The sequence below is a fragment of the Urocampus carinirostris genome, chromosome 14, assembly GCF_059441175.1.
Source record: "Urocampus carinirostris isolate Australia breed hairy pipefish chromosome 14, RoL_Ucar_1.0, whole genome shotgun sequence".
Classification (NCBI taxonomy): Eukaryota; Metazoa; Chordata; class Actinopteri; order Syngnathiformes; family Syngnathidae; genus Urocampus; species Urocampus carinirostris.
In genome coordinates, this window is record NC_142362.1 from 19,254,920 (window position 1) to 19,273,587 (window position 18,668).

Genomic DNA, 18,668 nt, shown 5'->3' on the forward strand with positions numbered 1-18,668 from the left:
CAAAACAAAAAGAAAGGCCTTGCTGGAGGGCAACGATATCAAATGTTATGGAGTTTTGTCAGGTTTTCTGGTCCACATAAGACCTTAAAAATTCTTAGGAAGAGGCTACTAGAGCCCCAAGAGTCAAGACCTATATTGTACATCTTTTCCACGCCGCATACGTACTGAATCCTATGCACAGGCGACTGTGGCGTGTAGCGCTGAGGCGACAAGCTTCCAGTAGGTTCCACGTAGAGCTTGCCGGAGCTGACGGAGTTTCCCTTCACGTTGCTACCAAAGGCAGTATACACGCCCTCATCTTCGGGTTGAACGGCAGCCAGTCGCAGGCTGGCATGGCCGTCCGGTAGAACATCCACCTGGTAGCGTCCGCCAGGCCGCACGCGTTGACCGTCTTTGTACCAAGCGATCTGCCAAGACCAGCACAAGGACCAGAGACTCACACAAGAGTTGATGATCTTCATTGAACTGGCATATCGGTGTATGGCCCACCTTGGGTGGCGGCACGCCGGCCATCTTGCAGTGGAATGTGACGCCCATGCCCTCCACTATGCGGTAATTCTTCACCAGCGTCTCAAAGGTGGGCGCCATCGCAGCCTCGGTCTCCACTGAGCTTACCATCTCCTCGCCATCTTCCATCAGGAGCTGCGTATAAGTAATTCTCAGGATGCGAATCTCAATCTCCTGAATGATCCGCTCTTCAAAGGCTGAAATGAGGAATTCCTGCAAGACCCAAAAAATAATTATGAACCTTTAAGTACTGTGATGACAGCTGAAGAAGTTATGGTGCAAGTACCGTATCTGAAATAAAGCTCATGGGAGTGGTTACTCTTCTTCGCAGCGCCTGGTAGCCGCTTATGTGCGTTGGTTCCTCGGCTTCGGGGGCGGCTGTTGTCATGGTCACAGATGTGGTTGACGCTTCACTTTTATAAGATGCGTCGTGCAGCCTCATGTAGGCTTGGTACGCCTCTGTGGCCGAAACCAAGACAGCGTTTCAGCATGTTGTCCCTCCTAGGCAGGGCAGGAACTCGGGATGGACTCACCTTCTTCTAGCAGGCTGATTGAGGCCGAGGCTTCCCCGTGCGAGTTCTTGGCGAATACAGAATATTCCCCAGCGTCGTCAGCAAATGTCATGGAAATCTCAAGTTTGCTCTCACCGGTTTCTTTGTTGTAGATTACTTTGTATCTGCAAGTCAATGACGCTGCGTGAGTGGGCCATTGAAAGACCAGTTACGGGAGGCAGATTTCAAACCTTATCCGTCAAAGACTGATGGTGGTTTTGCATGAAGGTTTTTATGAGGTATGTAACAATATTCAAATGTCAACGCAAAACTCAAATACTTCAGGATGACGAAAATAAAGAAAGCTTGAGAAGGGGCCGCACATGATGCAATTCCCCTTCCAGTATGACCAGGCTCCAATGCATGTTGCAAGGGCATCGAAAAAAGAGTCCAGAGAAGTTGAAAGGCTCAGACCAGCTGAAGCTTGGTCTTTCGAAAAGTTTGGCCCAGCTCACTTTATTTTAAATATTCCAAAACTTGTTAGCAATCTTATTAGTGATCACAATCTTAACCTGACTGGTCTTTAAGAAACCTAGTTGAAATTGGATGAGTTTATCCTGTTAAATAGGATTTCTTCTAACTTTGAGGATGCAGAAAAGATCTTTAAACAGCGAGCCTGGCAGGTAGTCGGTTTGGCTTACATACCAGCCATGTAAGATTATCAAGGGATAAAGACTCCTTAAAACATCAGAAACGGATATCAACATGTCATATCAGAGCTAGGTCCACCATCTAGTTACTAGATAGTAGTACGATTGACAATTTTTTAAGGTACAATTGTTGATCTAAATTGTAAAGAGTCAGTCTCTGTACCACCAAGGTGTCATAATTTTTCCGAGATCTACTTCAAAGAAGGATTCAGTCAGGTTAGTAAACAAAGCATCAGGACAACAACAGAAACAATATAACAATATAACCTCACAATACAGTAATATAAAAGATTTGGGCTAGTGAGTCAGAACACCAGGTTTTGTTGCAGAAAACCTGGATATTTTTGTAAGCCAACCCACCTGTATCCGGTGGTGAGAAGGACCCCGCTCTTCTTCCAGACCACGTGGGGTTTGGGGTAACCTCCCACCTGGCAGCAAAATGCCACGGAGGCACCCTCTACCAACTGCTGCACCGATGGCTTAGAGATGAAGAAGGGTGCGCTGGGCTCTGCTGGCACCTGTTCTTTGGTTTCCACGGCAATGCTGAAACGCAGACAGCCAACCAAACCACAATCGTGGATATTTCAAATTCTATGGTGTGGATTATGTCCTCTTCATTCCTTGTTCAATGAAAAGATCTAGAATGCCTGATTTTCCAAAATGAGGAATGGACGCAATCCTTTTACGGTTCTGGAGGCAGAAAGTGAGGACTCACCTTGCGTCCGCCGCCACAGTCACGCCCGTCTTTGCAGTCGTCATTACAGTGGTCGTCTCCTCTCGGCTCTCCGCTTCTTCAGTTACTGAAAGACATGGATGAGTTGTTGAGCGTCACCAACCCGGTTTGCGAGAAAGCAAGTAACGTGATGCGCTAGAATTTTGTGACTATATTTTTCTATGAACAGAGCTAGGAGGCATGAAAAGACCTTTGACAAGCAGGTAGCAGGAAGTGCTGACGGTGCCGGCCTGGTTGGTGGCGGTGCAGGTAAAGCGCCCGCTGTCCTCAGCGAACGCCTCGCGGATCAGAAGTTGAGCATGACCGTCCACGAATTCCATCTGGAAGTCGATAGAGCTCTCCATCTTGAAATCCTCCCGGAACCACATGATAGTGGGGACCGGATGTCCACCAATCTGGCACTCGAGAGTCACCGACTCGCCTTCCGTCACTGTCAGGTTCTTCAGGCCCTGAGGAGACAGGAGCCAATGCTTCAGTAAGGAAACGTGACCGCCACAAGACTGACTAGCGCCCATTGGCGATGTCGCAAAGAACTTACAGCAACCAGTGTTGGTGGCTCGACGGCCTCTTTTTGCTCACTAAGGGCTTCTGCCACAGTCTCCTGAAACCAGATAAATAAAATGTGCTGTGAGTAACTGACAGGAAGGAGGTGGGGAAGGGTTTTACGTTTACTGGAAGCATGTTATATTAACCTGAAGTTCCAAGTCTTGGAATTCCTCTTCGGCATGAAACTCGACCACCTGCGTCTCAACCTTAGTCCGATACGCTTCCGTCTTAAAGGGGGGCTCCACACGGGTCTCTGTAGTAACCGCCGCCCCAATGGCTGTGGCACGGCGGACGGGACTGGGAGAGTGAACAGGCTTGATGACCTTTCTTGGAGTGGAGGGGGACGACAGTTCTTTTTGCAGGGTCGCCATTGCAGAGCCCGACACCGAAACCAAAACCTGGAAAAAAAAGAAGGGTGAGCAAAGACCCCAATCAAGTTCAGCCTTATTCTAGGGGGAGTGGCCTTCTTACTTCACGAGTAGCTTCAGCTTTGGGAACAGAGACTTTAGCAACAGTGAAATGCGGGACGGGTGTTGGAGACATGCCGCCAGTGTCCAACCGGGAGGAGGTGGCTGTCAACGAAATCTGTGGCGAGTTGCACAAGAAGGTGAGGCAGCTAAAAGGCAGCAAGTCGACGCCGTGCAACTCACCTGCTTGGTCTCGATGGTCTTGGTGACTGCAGCGGCAGTCTTGGCAGGCTTGGTGATTGCAGGGGCGGGTCCCGCCACATCTTTGGTGACCGCAGTAGCGGTCTTGGTGACTGCAGCTTCGGGAGCCACCACTTTTTTGGTGACTGTAGCGGCGGTCTTGGTGGTTTTGGTGACCATAGATGCGGTCTTGGTGGTCTTGCTGACTGCATCGGCATGCGCCGCCACTCCTTTGGTGACAACTTCGGAGGAGACTATAGTAGCTGGGGCCGTCTGGCGTTTGGGTTCGGCTTCCGAAGCCGGCTTTGAGACACGTTCCTGTTTTATCACCTCCTTTTTCACCTCCACGACCTCCTTCTTAGGTGTCTGGACTTTGTGAAGCACCTCAGTAGTGATTGTTTGCAGTTGATCACTGGCAACCGTCTGTTGGTGCAAGACAGACATTTAAATACTGTCGAGACTAGCAGAAACAACTCAAGACCTTCAATAAATGTCATGCTCTTTCAAGTATCTGCATGTAAATGTTTTGACCACGTGTGTTCAGGCCTACCTGTTCGACAGTACCCGGCGGCCCGCGGCGGACACGGGCCTGGTCAACGGCAGCCACCACCGTCGCCACAGCAACACTGTGACCTGCCTTGGATGACTGCTCGACCTGACAGACACACGGTGAGTGGACAGTCAAGGTCTACATTCTAAACAGTGGGTGGGAGGACTTGGGGCAGAGGGGTGAGGGGGATAAAATATTTGGATCCCATCCTGGAGACTTAGACTGTTTTCTTTTTAATTTATGCATTAATATACATGCAGACATCTGCATGTTATTTTTCTTCTGAAATAGATTAGTCTCATCAAATTTGTTTTGAAATGATCACTAATCAAAGCAAAATCATATATTAGGTCCCCATTTTAGGCACTTTGTTTGACATTTAGGTTGTAGTATTACTGTAGTTTATTTTTTTAGAATTTCTGCAGTCTGATTTTTTTAACTTTTGGGTTTTTTTTTGTAGCATTTCTGCACTAGTATTTTAGTAGTATTAAATTGTGTTAAATTCTACCCATGGTAGTATTTTTGTAGTATTACTGTAGTTTTGTTTTTTAGTATTTCTGTCATATTTCCATGGAATTTGTATTGTATATCTGTAGTATTTATTTGGTATTTGTGTAGTATCACTGAAGATTTATTTTCATAGTATTCTGTAATATTTCCATATTAGATTTGTTTAGTAGGTGTAGTTCTATTTTTGCAGTACTTCTGCTGTAATACTTCTGCAGTGGTATTTTTGTAATATTTCTATAGTAATAGTTCTCTAGCAGTGTTTTTGTATTATAGTATTACTCTAGTGTGATTTCAGTCGTATTTCTGTCAAGGTATTCAGAAAATACTATTTCATTAGTATTTCTGTAGTGATATTTTTGGAGTATTTCCATAGTCGCATTTTTGTCATGTTTATTTAGTATTTTTATAATATTACTGTGGGAGTATTTTGAAATATATGAAGGCAAAATAATATATAAGGGCCCTGTTTTTAAGCACTTGTTCACGGATCCCTTAACCGCATGGATTGTTGGGGCGCCAATGAGGACGCAACTCTGGACAGCCTTCTCCACTGTTTGCGCTCCCTGGCCTGTTCTTGGGTCGTGGCAATTATTTAATGTTGTTGGCCCAATTCTTTTTAGGTCTTCCTCTCCTCCTGCCCCCTTGGACTGTGCCCTGGAGAATTACCTAGCTCAGTTCTGATGGAAGTAAGCAGCGCTTGCGTGAGTCTGATCTTTGATTTTACTGCTGTGTTCTTGTCCCTCCAGATGGGTTGAAGTCTGGCAAGTGCGGCTGTGGTTTAATTGATCCTGGCCATCATTTCTGGTCCTGACCCTTTTCTGATATGACAGCTCTAAGATATATAAATATGGTGACGGGTTCTAGCTCTCTGTGGTTGGTGGTGATGTTTGTGGCAATAACTTAGGGATTTGTTTGTCATTACTTTGGTTTTTTCTGTGCTGATTTCCATCCTATACTGGGTTGATGCTTTGTCCAGATGATTGACCAGATTTCTAAGTTCCTGTTCATCTCATGCCAATCCGGCAATATAATCAGCAAAATGGAGATTCGTGATGTTGTGTCCCCCAATACTGACTGTACCTTCATGTTGCTCCAGAGCTTCAGAAATCATCCTCTTAAGGAAGATGTTGAATAAAGTCTCACACTGACTGTGGTTCAAAACCACGCCCCAATAGTACCATTGCATGCAGCACTTCAATGGTCTAAACTAGTTTCTGGCATATGTTGTACTTCCGCACGATGGCCCATAAAGTGGCTTGCCATACTCTGTCAAACGGCTTCTTGAAATCAACAAAAATGGTATAGAGGTTTCTCTGGTGTTTTTGAAACTTCTCACATAGGGTGCACAGATTAAAAATCCGTCCTGTAGTGCTCCTTCCCTCCCTGAAACCTACCTGCTCTTCGTCTAGGATGTTTTCAGCCTGTGGTTTCAGTCTGTTCAGTAGGACTGTTAGCATGACTATACTTGCATGGCTGATGACACTAATGGTTCTGTAGTTGGAGCATAGTTAGGGGTTTCCTTTCTTTGGTAGCTTAATAACTAGCGATTTTGTCCATGCAGATGGCCACTGTCCTATTTGCCAGATATTTCTTCAAATCTTTGTCAAGATGTCTATAGTTTGCTCACCACCATTTTGTATGAGTTCTGATGGGTAGTTGTCAATTCCTGGAGCCTTACCGTTTTTCAGCAAATTAACTGCTGCCTCTACTTCTTCTCTGAGGATAGGGAAGTTGGCACTTTCCCCTGCGATGGAATTCTTAAGAACCTCAAGGTCTCCCTGTGCCGCGTGGTTGAAGAGTTTGGAGCAGTATTCTGTCCATCTATTCATTATCCCTTTTTCTTCCGTTAGCTTATTCCCTGTCTGATCCTGAATGCTGCTGACTATTGCCTGCTTTGTTTGTGTGAGGTATTTTACAATCTGGAAGGCTTTCTTTGAATTGGTCTTGTTGAGGCACTCTTCTAACTTGGTTTGGCATTGGTATTCAATCGATTTCGCCTTTGCTTCTCTCAAGCTTTTTTGAATTTTCTTGTTGAATGCTCTATACTTGGCTGGTCCCCTAGGGCTGTTTCTTTTCTTGTTTCATTCCTGCCTTGTGTGGCACTGTTGGAGAATTTTGTTGGTAAACCACAGCTTTATCTTCTACCGGTGTTTTCCTACAATTTATTTTGCTGCTTCAGTCATCGTTTCTGGGAACATGGTGGTCAGGGGTTCGACATCTTTGTCCAAGGTGGGCAAAGTAGCAAACTTCCAGCCGATTAAGGCCTGGAAGCTCTTAACCACCCAGAGGTCTTTCATTTGCTCAAGGTCAAACTTGATCCGTGGGTTCCGTGACTTCTTGACCCTCTGGAGGCGAACGCGGAAGTTCATCGTGACCAGGCCGCAATCGCTTCACACAACGCCTCTTGATTCCACTTTTGAAACGTTTGACGTCAACCTGACTGTGGTGGATTCCATCTGGTTTTAAGCACTAAATTTGATATTTAGTTTTGTAATCATTTTGTATTATTAATGTTGTATTACTGTAACAGTATTTTTCTTGTAGAGACAAAAAGGGACCATGTGGACGAATTTGGCACCAAAATACAGTTTATTATAAGTAGCATTTTACTAACTATTGTCATGATACATTGACCAATTTTGTTTAGAGGGCGGGAATCAAAAGCCTGCCAGGCCACATGCCCAACCCTGGTCTACACATTTCGAGTGATCACTAAAATAAAGTATTCCAAAAACAGATATTTGACAACTGACCTCTTTGACGATAGTGACCTGTTGCTGCTGATCCAGCCGCATCCTGCCGGTGGCCACCGCAGTGCCAGCCTGGGCCGCGTAATCGCCGCGTTTCCAGGGCGGTTCCAGAACCTCAGATGACACTGACACCTGACATATTTGACAAATTGTTAAAAATGGACTAACAAGGTTAGAAAACTGTATAGTACTCTCTCGGTTTTCGCAATTAATGGGGACCAGAAACTACCCGCAAAAAGAGAAAATCCGCTAAGTAGCGACGCCCCTTCGTAAAATACCCTAAGGGTCAAACTTGCCTCGAGATGACGTGAGAGTATACAACTATAACAAAATAACAGCTATAGATCTACAAATATAAGCACATAATTGCAGTTGAATTAATGCTTTCTATTGTCCTTCTACATCTATCCATCCATTATTTGAACCGCTTATCCTCAGTAGGATCGCGGGGGTGCTGGAGCCCATCCCAGCCATTTTCGGGCAGTGGGCAGGGAACACCCTGAACTGGTTGCCAGCCAGTCGCAGGGCACCCAGGGACAGACAATTTGCTCTCTCATTCACACCTAGGGACAATTTGGACCGGCCAATTAACCTGACATGCATGTTTTTGGAATGTGGGAGGAAACCCACGCAAATTCCGCACAGGAAGGTTGGTAGCTGGATTTGAACCCATGACCTCAGAACTGTGCCGCACACGCGATAACCACTGCAACACCGTGCTGCGTCCTTCTACATAAGTAGAACAAAATTGGAGGACTTCTCCTTTTAGTGCAAGAAAGCGATTTAGATAGCACCCAGGCATCTGCACGCTAGCGTCACGTAACCGCGACCTCAGCAACGTCTCTGTAACGATTAAAATACAACTGTCCTCATTGTAGCGGTTTCCCAAGAGTAGCTCCAAGTCATGTTTCATGGGTAATTGATCTGGCGTTGGTGAAACACAGGCTCCTCAGGGGTAGCTTGTGAAAGTTGTTAACCTAGCCGTAGCAGTAGGCTGGACCAGCAACACCACCATTTCCTTCTTCCCAAAGCAGCCGAAGTTGCTTATTCAATAATAATCCACAAAGCCCCCGCTGGTGATCACAGCAATTCTTTACGCTCCTCTGACTTTCCTCATAGTCTGGTTTATTTGATGAATTTATTTTCAATGTAACGAGTTGTTAAAAGCTATCTGCAGTTTGTTTTGGGCGGCGGCCACTTGAGCACACGTCCATATCTCTCTCTCTCTCTCTCTCTCTCTCTTTCTTCTGCTTTCTTTCTTTTTTTCTCTCTTTATAACGTTCTCTCTCCTCCTTTCTCTCACGCCAATTATTTCTCTTTCTACCTTCCTCTCTCTCAATCTTTCTTCCATTCTCTCTCACTTTTCTCTTTTTCTATCTCTCCATCTACCTATCTCTCTCTCTCTAATCTATTAATCACGTCCCCGTGAGAATTTCTTTTACACCAAGTGGCCTCCGAGCTAAAACGAGTCCGACACTCCCTGCTGTACATCATGTGACAAATTCAAAAACAGCAGCCGAACTGTTGTAACGCACCTGCTTCCGGGTGGTGATGGGTGACTTGACAGGTCTAATTGGTGAGACGGACAGTCGGGTGGAGGGTGACACAGATCTGCACAGGACCAAAAAGTGCAACTTTTAAGTCCCGATTCAAAGCTCTCTTGAAGCTGCAAACATAAGGTTGTGTACCTGATGGGTGCTGGGGAAGGCCCTTTGACGTGGCGGACGGGCGACGGGGACTGTTGGCGCCCTCCGCTGACTTTGCTCAAATAGGAAGGAGGTGATCTGGACGTAGGTTTGGGGGGGACCCTGGGAGGGGTCCTGTGACCTAAGTGCTGAGTCATTACACCACCTTCCACCTGCATCTCCATCAGGCTGCTTTGGAAGCTGCTCTCCACCTTCACACAGTCCGGGAAAACTCTCAAAACAAGAAACAGTCCAGCCGACAATTGACATCCAATCAGAGACTATTCTCACCTTACGGACGCCAGTCTGAGAGGCGGCAGTAATGACGACGGTTTTGGTTTTCTTGGCCGGGACGGGTTCTTCTCCCTGAACTTGCAGCTCAGCAGTGGACGTGGCCCGACCGCTGGCATTGCTAGCCGTCACCGAGTACGTGCCCGAGTCTTCCGGGAAGGCCTCGGCGATCAGCAAGCTGTATTTGTCTCCGTCTCTCAGGATCTTGAAGTCAGCCGAGCTCTGGATCTCGGCTCCTTCACGGTAGAATTTGACGAGTGGCGGCGGGATGCCCGTCACCTGGATGCTAAGTCGCACTTGGCTGCCTTGCCTCACCGAAGCGCTCTGAAGTCTCTGAAGGAAGTTAGGTGGCGCCGTCTCGGCTGCGGGGGAGACACAGAGGCACAAAAACCTGATTGTTATGTATTCAAAATTTGTAAAGTAGAACCATTGAAACACTTTGAGGGACAGTTGTTGGACTAAATTTGACTCGGCGTCGGTCCCTGCAGATTCTCCTCAACATTTGCATCAACTGAAATCTACTTCAAAAGGTTGATTTGGTCAGGTTAGCGAAGAAGACGCGGAGACAACCGCCTGGGTCCTGGTTCCGCATTCACCTGTGACGAGGAGTTCGGCAGTGCTGGTGGCTTGTCCCGCGCCGTTTGTGGCCCGGACAGAGTACCTTCCGCTGTGGGCAGGCGTCACGGCGTCAATACTCAGAACAGCGCGGCCGTCGCTGAACGAGATATGAACGCCGGACAAGGTTGTGCCCGAAAAGGCCTGACCGTCACGGAACCAGGACACCTCGGGAACCGGAGCGCCTGGGGAAACACGGATACTGGGGTCAGGCGGTGGAGTATCAGTGAAGGCGGTGCATCCGGAAGGGTACTCACCGCTCACTTGCGCCTGGAACGAGGCGGCACTACCCTCTAGTGCCACGACGCTCTGCAGCGGCTGTGTGAAAGTTGGCGCTTGTGTTGACATCTTGGCTTGCTCGGATACCTGAACAACCACAAGAACAACAGTTGGACGCTTTCCTTGGTAAAACCATAACCGGGTTTCCCTAGTCTTTTTATGATTACATGAATAGTCTTGTTAAAAGCAAGCACGTATAACCCTTATCTTTTTTTTTTTATAATAAACCCCATTCATGTCGAGCAACTCAGTGTCTCACAACAAAATGTTAATTAACAATATATATAACATAACGAAACACATGTACAATATACCATGTAAAACTATATAAATAAACACGTTTGAAAAAAAATGGTGATTATTTTCTATTTTGTAAACGAAAATACGACAGTTTGTAAGGGCATAGAGCTGGAGCTTGACAGGCATGAAATACAGCCTGATGTTGGTCCCTAAGGACCCAGATTCGGTAACCTTTCCCTTATACTGAAGGAGTCAAAAACTGATGCTGAACATGTCAGTTTACACTAGAAGTAAGACCGGGCCTAAAAAATCCAACCCGACCTGATCAGCCTGACAAATTAACTCTTTAGAAATCCTTTAAAATCTTCCTAAAATCCACATCCAAGACATACCTAAAGTACCGTATTTTCCGCACTATAAGGCGCACCGTGTTATAAGGCGCACCTTCAATAAATGATATATTTTTAAACTTTTTCCATACATAGGGCGCACCCCATTATAAAGCGCTATAAGTGCATGCTGGTTTAAGATCAGGTAATTGTGCAATTTTGTAATTGTAATCCTGTGCAGTCCTTCAAGACATTTTTGTGATTAAGGGGGTCATAAATAAATGTGACTTAACTTGACTTGGCTACAGTAGAGGATGTAGTTACATTATGCAACCGTTAGATGGTGCCGCGCTAAAGGGAATGTCAACAACACAGTCAGATAGGTCAGTCAAACTTTGTTAATAGATAACAAACAAGCTTTCCACAACTCCATTCACTCCCAAAATGAATAAACAGCCGTTTTATTATTTTCTTTGAGGTAAAGCATTTTCGTGACAAATCTTTAACATGTTTGAACAACAGCAAGGCATAACATTTTACTTTTCCTCCCTTTAGTCAACACGCAAAAAAACGTCTGATACTGTTATGGTAAATTAAACGTTAGTTCAAACGCAATATAGTGACGCTCATAATGTGCAAAAACAACAAGTGCAAAATAATAACAGTAAAGCAATAACATAATAACTGTAAAATGTAAAACGTTGTAGTGGGTTTTATGTAATTCACCCATGGAACCATTGTTCAGTTAACGAATTCCTAGGGGGACTCTTAATTCTGCCGGCTCGAGCCACTCTCGTGTTCGATTTATTAATGTTGAACTCTCTCGCTGCTGCTCTATTCCCGTGTTCTACTGCGTGACTGATCGCCTTGAGTTTAAACTTTGCGTTGTAAGCGTGTCTCTTAATAGGAGCCATTTCAGGGTCTTAATACAAACGCACAAATAAAAGAAAATCGTTGTTTAATATTTCCCAGTATGCACAGTGCACTTCTTCTAAGCGAAAAATGGAGTCGGTGGCTGCTTACCGTAAGTTGCGAGACCTTGTAATTCAATATTGAGCCATATATAAGGCGCACCGGATTATAGTAATAGTTTAAAAAAATAATAATAATAATTAAATAAAATGATTAAAAATATATATATTTTTAAATATTTTTTTTTTTTTTTAAGCATTCTTGAAAGGGCGTCGCTACTTCGTGGTTCCACGTTCGCGGGTTCAGAGCTTCGCGGGTCTAAAAAAATAATAATAGAATAAAATAATTTATAAATAAATAAATAAATAAATAAATATTTTTTCTAAGCATTTTTGAAGCGGCGTCGCTACTTCGCAGATTTTCACTTTTCGCGGGTGGTTTTGGTCCCCATTAACCGGGTCTAAAAAATAATAATAAAATTTAAAAAATGAAAAAAAAATGAGGGTGCGCCGCTACTTCGCGGATTTTCACTTATCGCGGGTGGTTTTGGTCCCCATTAACGGCGATAACCGAAGTCCCACTGTAGTACAAAATGGACGTCAAAAATTGGATTGGATCTAGGCTCCCAAATGTGGACCAGATTAAAACCCGTCATTGTGGTGTTTACCTCGTCCAAGTTTAGCACCCGAAATTGCATCTTTTCATCGTTTTGGGAAATAGGTTTTTAAAAACCAAATAATACATGATTTGACTGCATGACGAAGAAGAAAAGACAGTGTTTTAACCGAAGACTTTTGTGAAAGTATTTGCTGCCTTTTCAAAATGTCGAAAAATACGTTGTTTTTTTAAATTCCAACCAAATGAAGCGCATTTTATTTGTATTTCACCGTCTTTTCAAGATCTAAAAGAGACTTTTAACGTCTTATCACTCTCGTGAAAAATACCCACCAAATCTCACTTTTCAATCAAATAAACTTTATACGCTGTCATAAGACGCCTTTATGACAACATCTTGGAATATTTTTAATGTTATGAAAGATTTTTGATCCCCCAACCAAATAAGGACGTCTTTTTGACAACATGTTGGCGTCTTGACAATATAGCGAAAAAGACGTTTTTACAACCAAATATAAACATCTTATAACAGCATCTTAGAACATTTTCAAGACGTTTTTACAACCAAATACATAAAAACTTATCTTGCCAGCATGTCGGCGTCTTTTAACATTGTGAAAATGACGTTAAATGGCTGCTTGTTTGTCGACTTTAAAAAAAAAAGAAATTAAAGATTTATTAAACATTGCACTTACGCATTAGAACCACAAGAGGGTAATATTATTCAAGTTTTTTTCCTGATGGCAACATCTAAAATACTCTCTTATCCCAAGGTATTTTTTTTAAGAAGAATGAATTTCACCAGGGTTGGGTAGGGTTACTTTAACTGGATTACTTTCAATTACTTTTGGATTACTCCAATACCAAATATGCTAATAAAAGACAAAAGAAACAAAATTTTGTGCAGGCTTGAGGAGTAACGGAATACATGGAACGGCAAAAATGATGTTGGCAAGCTGTTTGGATTTATTTTCATTTTGTTTCTGTCGCATTTTATGTTAGTTGCCGGAGATCAAAGCCAGGAGAGAAAGCTTACCACGTCTTGTGAGTCATCATTTTATTCATATTTAGTTTATTTTGTCTTTTATTAGCATATTTGGTATTGGAGTGATCCAAAAGTAATTGAAAGTAATCAAGTTAAAGTAACCCTACCCAACCCTGAATTTCACTAATGCTTGAGCATGTTTTAACCAACTACCATCTTCTTTTTTGTGGGGTTTTTTTTTGGTTTGAACAAATTTATTGACACTAAAAACAGAAAACAATCATGACAATCTCAACAGCAATTAAGCACATTCACAATATTATATTCCAATATGACGTTTTTAACAGCAAACACAAAGTGAGGTTTGAACAAACCTTCTCGAAAATCTTATTAGCAATCGTGGGGATTTTAAATAAAGCCTATGTGACACAAAGTTCGTGCTTATCAGGTTATTTTTGGCCATGGTGGAGATAAAGACGGTCACGTGACCGCGTATTGAGTGTCTTTGACAGTCTGACGGAGCTTTTCTATCAAAGGGCGTAGTTTTGGAGGGGACGTGTCCCCACCAAGCATTTTTTTGTCATTATCAATATGATGCAATTACGTCAAAAATACTTTGTTATGTTCCTACCAATGCCAAGACCAAACCCACGCCCTTGTTTTAATTTTTTTGTCCGAGCCAGAAGCCCACTTGGACTTTTATTCATTGGCGGACATTTGTTTGGCTTCTGACACGAAATAAGAACTAAAAAGGATAAGAAAAAAGAGAAGGGAAGAAAAAAATGACAGGCGAAGGAGAGAATAAAGAAGACAAGGGGAATAAAAAAGGAAAAAAGAGAGGGGATAAGAGAAAAAAATAAAAAAAGGAAATAAGAACAGACAAGGAAAGAGAATGGAATGAAAGAAAAAAGACAACAAAAAAAGAAGATAGAAGACGAGAAAATAAAATGAAAATAGAAGAGGACATATGAGAATAAATAAGAGAATAAAATAGAGGAGATAGGAAAAAAGCAAATGAAAGATAAAGACAAGAACAGAGGAGTGAAACTAAAAAAGGAAAGACAAGAAAAAGAGAAGTAAAGAACAGAAAAGGAAAAAAGAGATGAGATGAGATTGCCTTTTCTATGATTCCTTTTCTGATCTTCTATTCTTCTAATAAAGAAGAAAAGAAAACATAAGCAAAAAGGAAAGATAAAGATAAAAATGCAGAACAGAAAAAAGACAACAGAAGCAAAGAGAGGACAAAAGAAAAATGAATAAGAAAAAAAAGGAAAAAACAGAAGACAATAAAGGAAAAGAGGATAAAAAAGAAAAAAAGGAAAGAAAATAAAATTAAAAAAAGATATACAAAGATACAAAAGAAAGCGAAAAGATTAAAGATAAAAGAGGGGGGGAAAAGAAAAGACCAACAAAGAAAAAACTGAAGAAATAAGAAAGGAAATACGAGGGGATAAAAACGAAAGAAGAGAAAAGCAAAGCAAAGGGAATACAAAAACAGAGGAAAGAAAAAAGAAAAGAGAAGAAAAGAGAAAAATAGACAAGAAGCGATAAAAAGGAAATAAGAGAAAAAGAAAAGAATAGAAGGGGAAAGAAAATAGAAGACAAGAACAGAGAAGATCAAAATGAAAAAGAAGTGGAGAAAAGAGTGCAAAGAAAAGGAAATTTGAGGAAAGACAACAGAAAAGTGAAGGGAGATGTTATCCCAATCTTAATACTGTTTTTTACCAAGCTTGAACCATTCATGTTTAAAATAGACGTAGTCAACACGATTCATCTTGCCAATTAGACATCAAATTTCCTAGAAAATCACGGTGACTCATAATGTATTTTTAGAACCAGTCCCCAGGCTACTTAGGTGGTCTTGGCTGCGGCCACCATGTGGAAGGCTCACTGTAAAGGAGTGACAAAAAGGAAAAATACAAACTACAGAAACTCAAAGTGACCAAATAGACCAATGTTTCTTCTTGTTTTTTTTGCAAAGCCCTCCAATGAAAAAAGAGAGGGGGATAAAATAAAATTTAAAAAAAGAAAAAGGAAAGAAAGAAAAATAAAGAAAAGACAAAATAAAAGTAAAAGAGACAAAGGAAAAAAAGAGAATATAAAAAAAGAAAAAACAGAAAAGAACAAAAAAAACAAGCCAAGCATCTTGCGAAGAAAAAGAAAATAGGATTAGTAGAAAAGGGAATCAGAAAAAATGGATGGAAAAGAGAAGAAATTAGGAATAAATTAAAAACGGGGAAAGGAAAAAGAGAAAAAAAAAGGAAAAAGAAGAGGAAAAGAAACGCCATAAAGAAGAAAAAGAAAAAGGATGAATAGAAAAAGGAATCAGAAAAAATGGATGAAAGAGAGAAAAAAATAAGAAAAAATTAAAAAGGAAAGGAAAAAGAGAAAAAAAGAAGAGGGAAAAAAAGTAAAAAAAAAGAAAAAGAAAAAAGGATGACTAGAAAAGGGAAAATGGAAGAAAAATGAATGAAAAAGAGAACAAAATTAAGAAGTCAAGTTAAGTCATGTTTATTTGTATAGCCCTGATCTAAAATGAATGAATTAAATAAGAATACATGAAAAAAGAGGGAAAAGAAAAAGAGGAAAAAAATAAAAAATATAAAAGAGGAAAAAGAAAAGCCAAAAAGAAAACAAAAATAAATCATTTAAAAAAAGATTTGGGGGGGTTACCCATGGCAGCAAAATGGCCGACAATGGTGTCAGCGTCCTATAGAAAAGCCTCCTGTTTGGTAAAATAAACACAAATTTTTAAACATGCACTTTAATGTGATTGTTCATGTATTTTTCCTTATTATTTCAATCAATACTTAAATGAATTAATGCCCCTTTTTACCATTAGAAATAACTAAATAATACGGTGTACTTTTACATTTTTGAAATGAAAATTCTGCCATAAAGCACCTTTAAACGTCTTTTCATTGAGTCCTGATCAAGTTCTTATGTTTAGTCATTTCTTTTATGCTTCTCCTTTAATATTTTCTTTTAACAAATATAACTTTTGATAAGCACTTCTTCTCGTTCTTATTCTTAGACAACAAACACTCATTTTTCCAATTAAGAAAAACAAATGATCTCGTTCCTTGTTTCTTTTCAGTAGCCTAGATGGTAGTGTGCCCGCTTTGAGACTGGGAGGTCGCTGGTTCGCGCCTCGACCGAGACATACCTAATTGGTATAATGGCGGCGCCCTCTGGCTGCGGCTGCATCGACTCACTACAACGGGTCAGATGTATCGACATTTCGTTCTGTGTACATTGTTACAAAGAATGACAATACAAAGGAAATTATTCGAATCTATATTTTGTCATGTTTTGTCAAGAAAGTTTAAATGCATTAAAAGTTCACTGTAGCGAAAGAATACGTGCTAATATAATTTAGAGGTATATTTTTTAAATCAAGTATTGAATCATTTGGTGCAAAGTGTGCGCTAGTAATCGGTTATGAGTTGATAAAATAAAATAACAATAAAAAGCATCTGAAAAGCCGCTTGGTACTCTTGAGTGAGTCAGGCCAAAAGAGCCGCTTCTCTAAAAAGAGCAAGAATTCAAATTATTACTATTAATAACTTTTGTCAAAATAAAATCTGCAGCAGCTGTCCAGACGTATCAAAATAAAACCCTCTGCATGTGCGTTGGGTGGGGAGGTGGGTTGTCTAACAGGACACGGGACCCTAAAAATAGCCCCCCGCCCCACCCCGCTTTGATTGACAGGCAGCAAGTGCACCCGAGCATGTCCTTAAAAAGTCATGGGGCCCCCCACCCGGCCAGGGACCTGATCTATTCCTGGACCTAAAAGTTAGTCGTCACCCCGGAAACGTCAAACTTTGTTACTTACTTGTGAGCACCCTTGGGTGTCAGGGGGGGGGTGAGGGGGGAGGACAGAGGTCCGGGTGGTGTCCTCGTCCGGTTTAGACTGCCTTGACTCAGAAGTTCCTCCAAGAAGTGGAAGATCCCCCAAATATCAAAACTACCGGCCCTGGACGGCAAGTAGTTTTGTCGGCGTCCGGACCCGGAACGCTGACCCTGCTCAGCGGGCTGGAGGGGACGTTGGGGTCTTTATACCCCTGTGACATCACCCCCAGCCTCCACCTGATTGGGTTGATGGGTTAAGGGGGGCGGAGACGGGAAATTTACACAAGCCACCTGACAGCTGCTGCTATCAGTAACCTTAATATAACACCCCCCCCCACACACACACCTACCCCCTTAGAAACATCCGAGGCCAGCATGGGTACACTGGTAGAACTGCACTAGTCTTGCACTGACCATAAGTCTCAGACTTAGGTACTTTCTGTCATTCCTGGGTGACTTCAGGAAACGAGGACCACCATCAACTTCAAACTATCAGCAAGCTCCAAAGTTCTCAAGACTCTGCTACATGGTAGTCCAAACCACGTAGGGGAAGGTTTTCTTATAAAACATGTAACTCACTCAAATAGACTCAAAAATCCAAACCACTTAAGGGAAGGAACTTCATATTGGTCCGGTAACACCCTCAAAAGGATCTACAGAGCAGAAGTCAATGGAAGGAGACCAAGAGGAAGGCCGCGAATGACCTGGATGGATGGTGTTATGAGTGCACTGCAGGAGAGAGGTCTAAGTATAATGGAAGCTAGAGCTCTTGTTGGTGATAGAAAGGAGTGGAGAGGTGTTGTGAAAGGATAGTGGGATTGTGGACGCGTTCTTAAGGATGGGCTGGGCACCCGTATGATGCGGCAGGGGTAAACCAGTGAAAGCTGTCGGGCCCTGCTGTTGAACAAGAGTGTGTTGTGTCACCTTGACCTGAGTGACATGGCCGCTTTCTGGTGCCCCGTTTCATCTGGAGGGACGAAAGCATGACCAACTTGGGTACCGAGGTGCCTAACTTGTTTGGGCAATTGGGTTGGCCATGGTCCAAAAAATTTAGCTATTTATTTCCCTTTTATTTTCTTTGTTATTGTATGTGTGTGTCTTGCTGTCGGTCACCCCTCTTGAGGGATATGACCAAGGTAGATAGATAGATAGAATAACACCCTAAAATCCAATGAAAAATTCTTAGTCTTTGATTGACCCAACTGGACTGGACTAAAGAGTCTCAGATTAAATTCCTTCCGGCAAGACTGGATGACTTCCTTCAGTAGTGACCGTCACCATCAAACTAAAAGCAGGCTCCAAAGAAGTTGTCAGAACTCTGCTAGAGCATTGTCAAAACCACTCAAGAGAAGGACCTCACATTGATATAACATGCTCTTTCACGAACCAGGACAGGAAAAAGGCATGAGAACCCAATCGCG

The 18,668-nt window shown here is 42.5% G+C and overlaps 1 protein-coding gene across 1 annotated transcript in view; it reads right to left on the bottom strand.

Annotated features, from left to right (window-relative positions):
- ttn.2 (titin, tandem duplicate 2) overlaps positions 1–10,383 on the bottom strand; it is a 182,272-nt gene extending 171,889 nt beyond the window's left edge. The window contains exons 1-18 of the mRNA XM_088353510.1: positions 10,293–10,383; positions 10,017–10,220; positions 9,421–9,782; positions 9,133–9,341; positions 8,980–9,055; positions 7,448–7,576; positions 4,185–4,289; positions 3,819–4,057; positions 3,459–3,555; positions 3,134–3,385; positions 2,980–3,042; positions 2,632–2,890; positions 2,424–2,508; positions 2,069–2,251; positions 1,041–1,183; positions 794–966; positions 490–720; positions 166–407 (exon numbers count right to left, since the gene is read on the bottom strand). Coding sequence (XP_088209636.1) covers positions 166–407; positions 490–720; positions 794–966; positions 1,041–1,183; positions 2,069–2,251; positions 2,424–2,508; positions 2,632–2,890; positions 2,980–3,042; positions 3,134–3,385; positions 3,459–3,555; positions 3,819–4,057; positions 4,185–4,289; positions 7,448–7,576; positions 8,980–9,055; positions 9,133–9,341; positions 9,421–9,782; positions 10,017–10,220; positions 10,293–10,383 — 3,143 coding nt within the window. The remainder of the gene's footprint in view (positions 1–165; positions 408–489; positions 721–793; positions 967–1,040; positions 1,184–2,068; positions 2,252–2,423; positions 2,509–2,631; positions 2,891–2,979; positions 3,043–3,133; positions 3,386–3,458; positions 3,556–3,818; positions 4,058–4,184; positions 4,290–7,447; positions 7,577–8,979; positions 9,056–9,132; positions 9,342–9,420; positions 9,783–10,016; positions 10,221–10,292) is intronic.
- Positions 10,384–18,668: the final 8,285 nt, after the last annotated feature.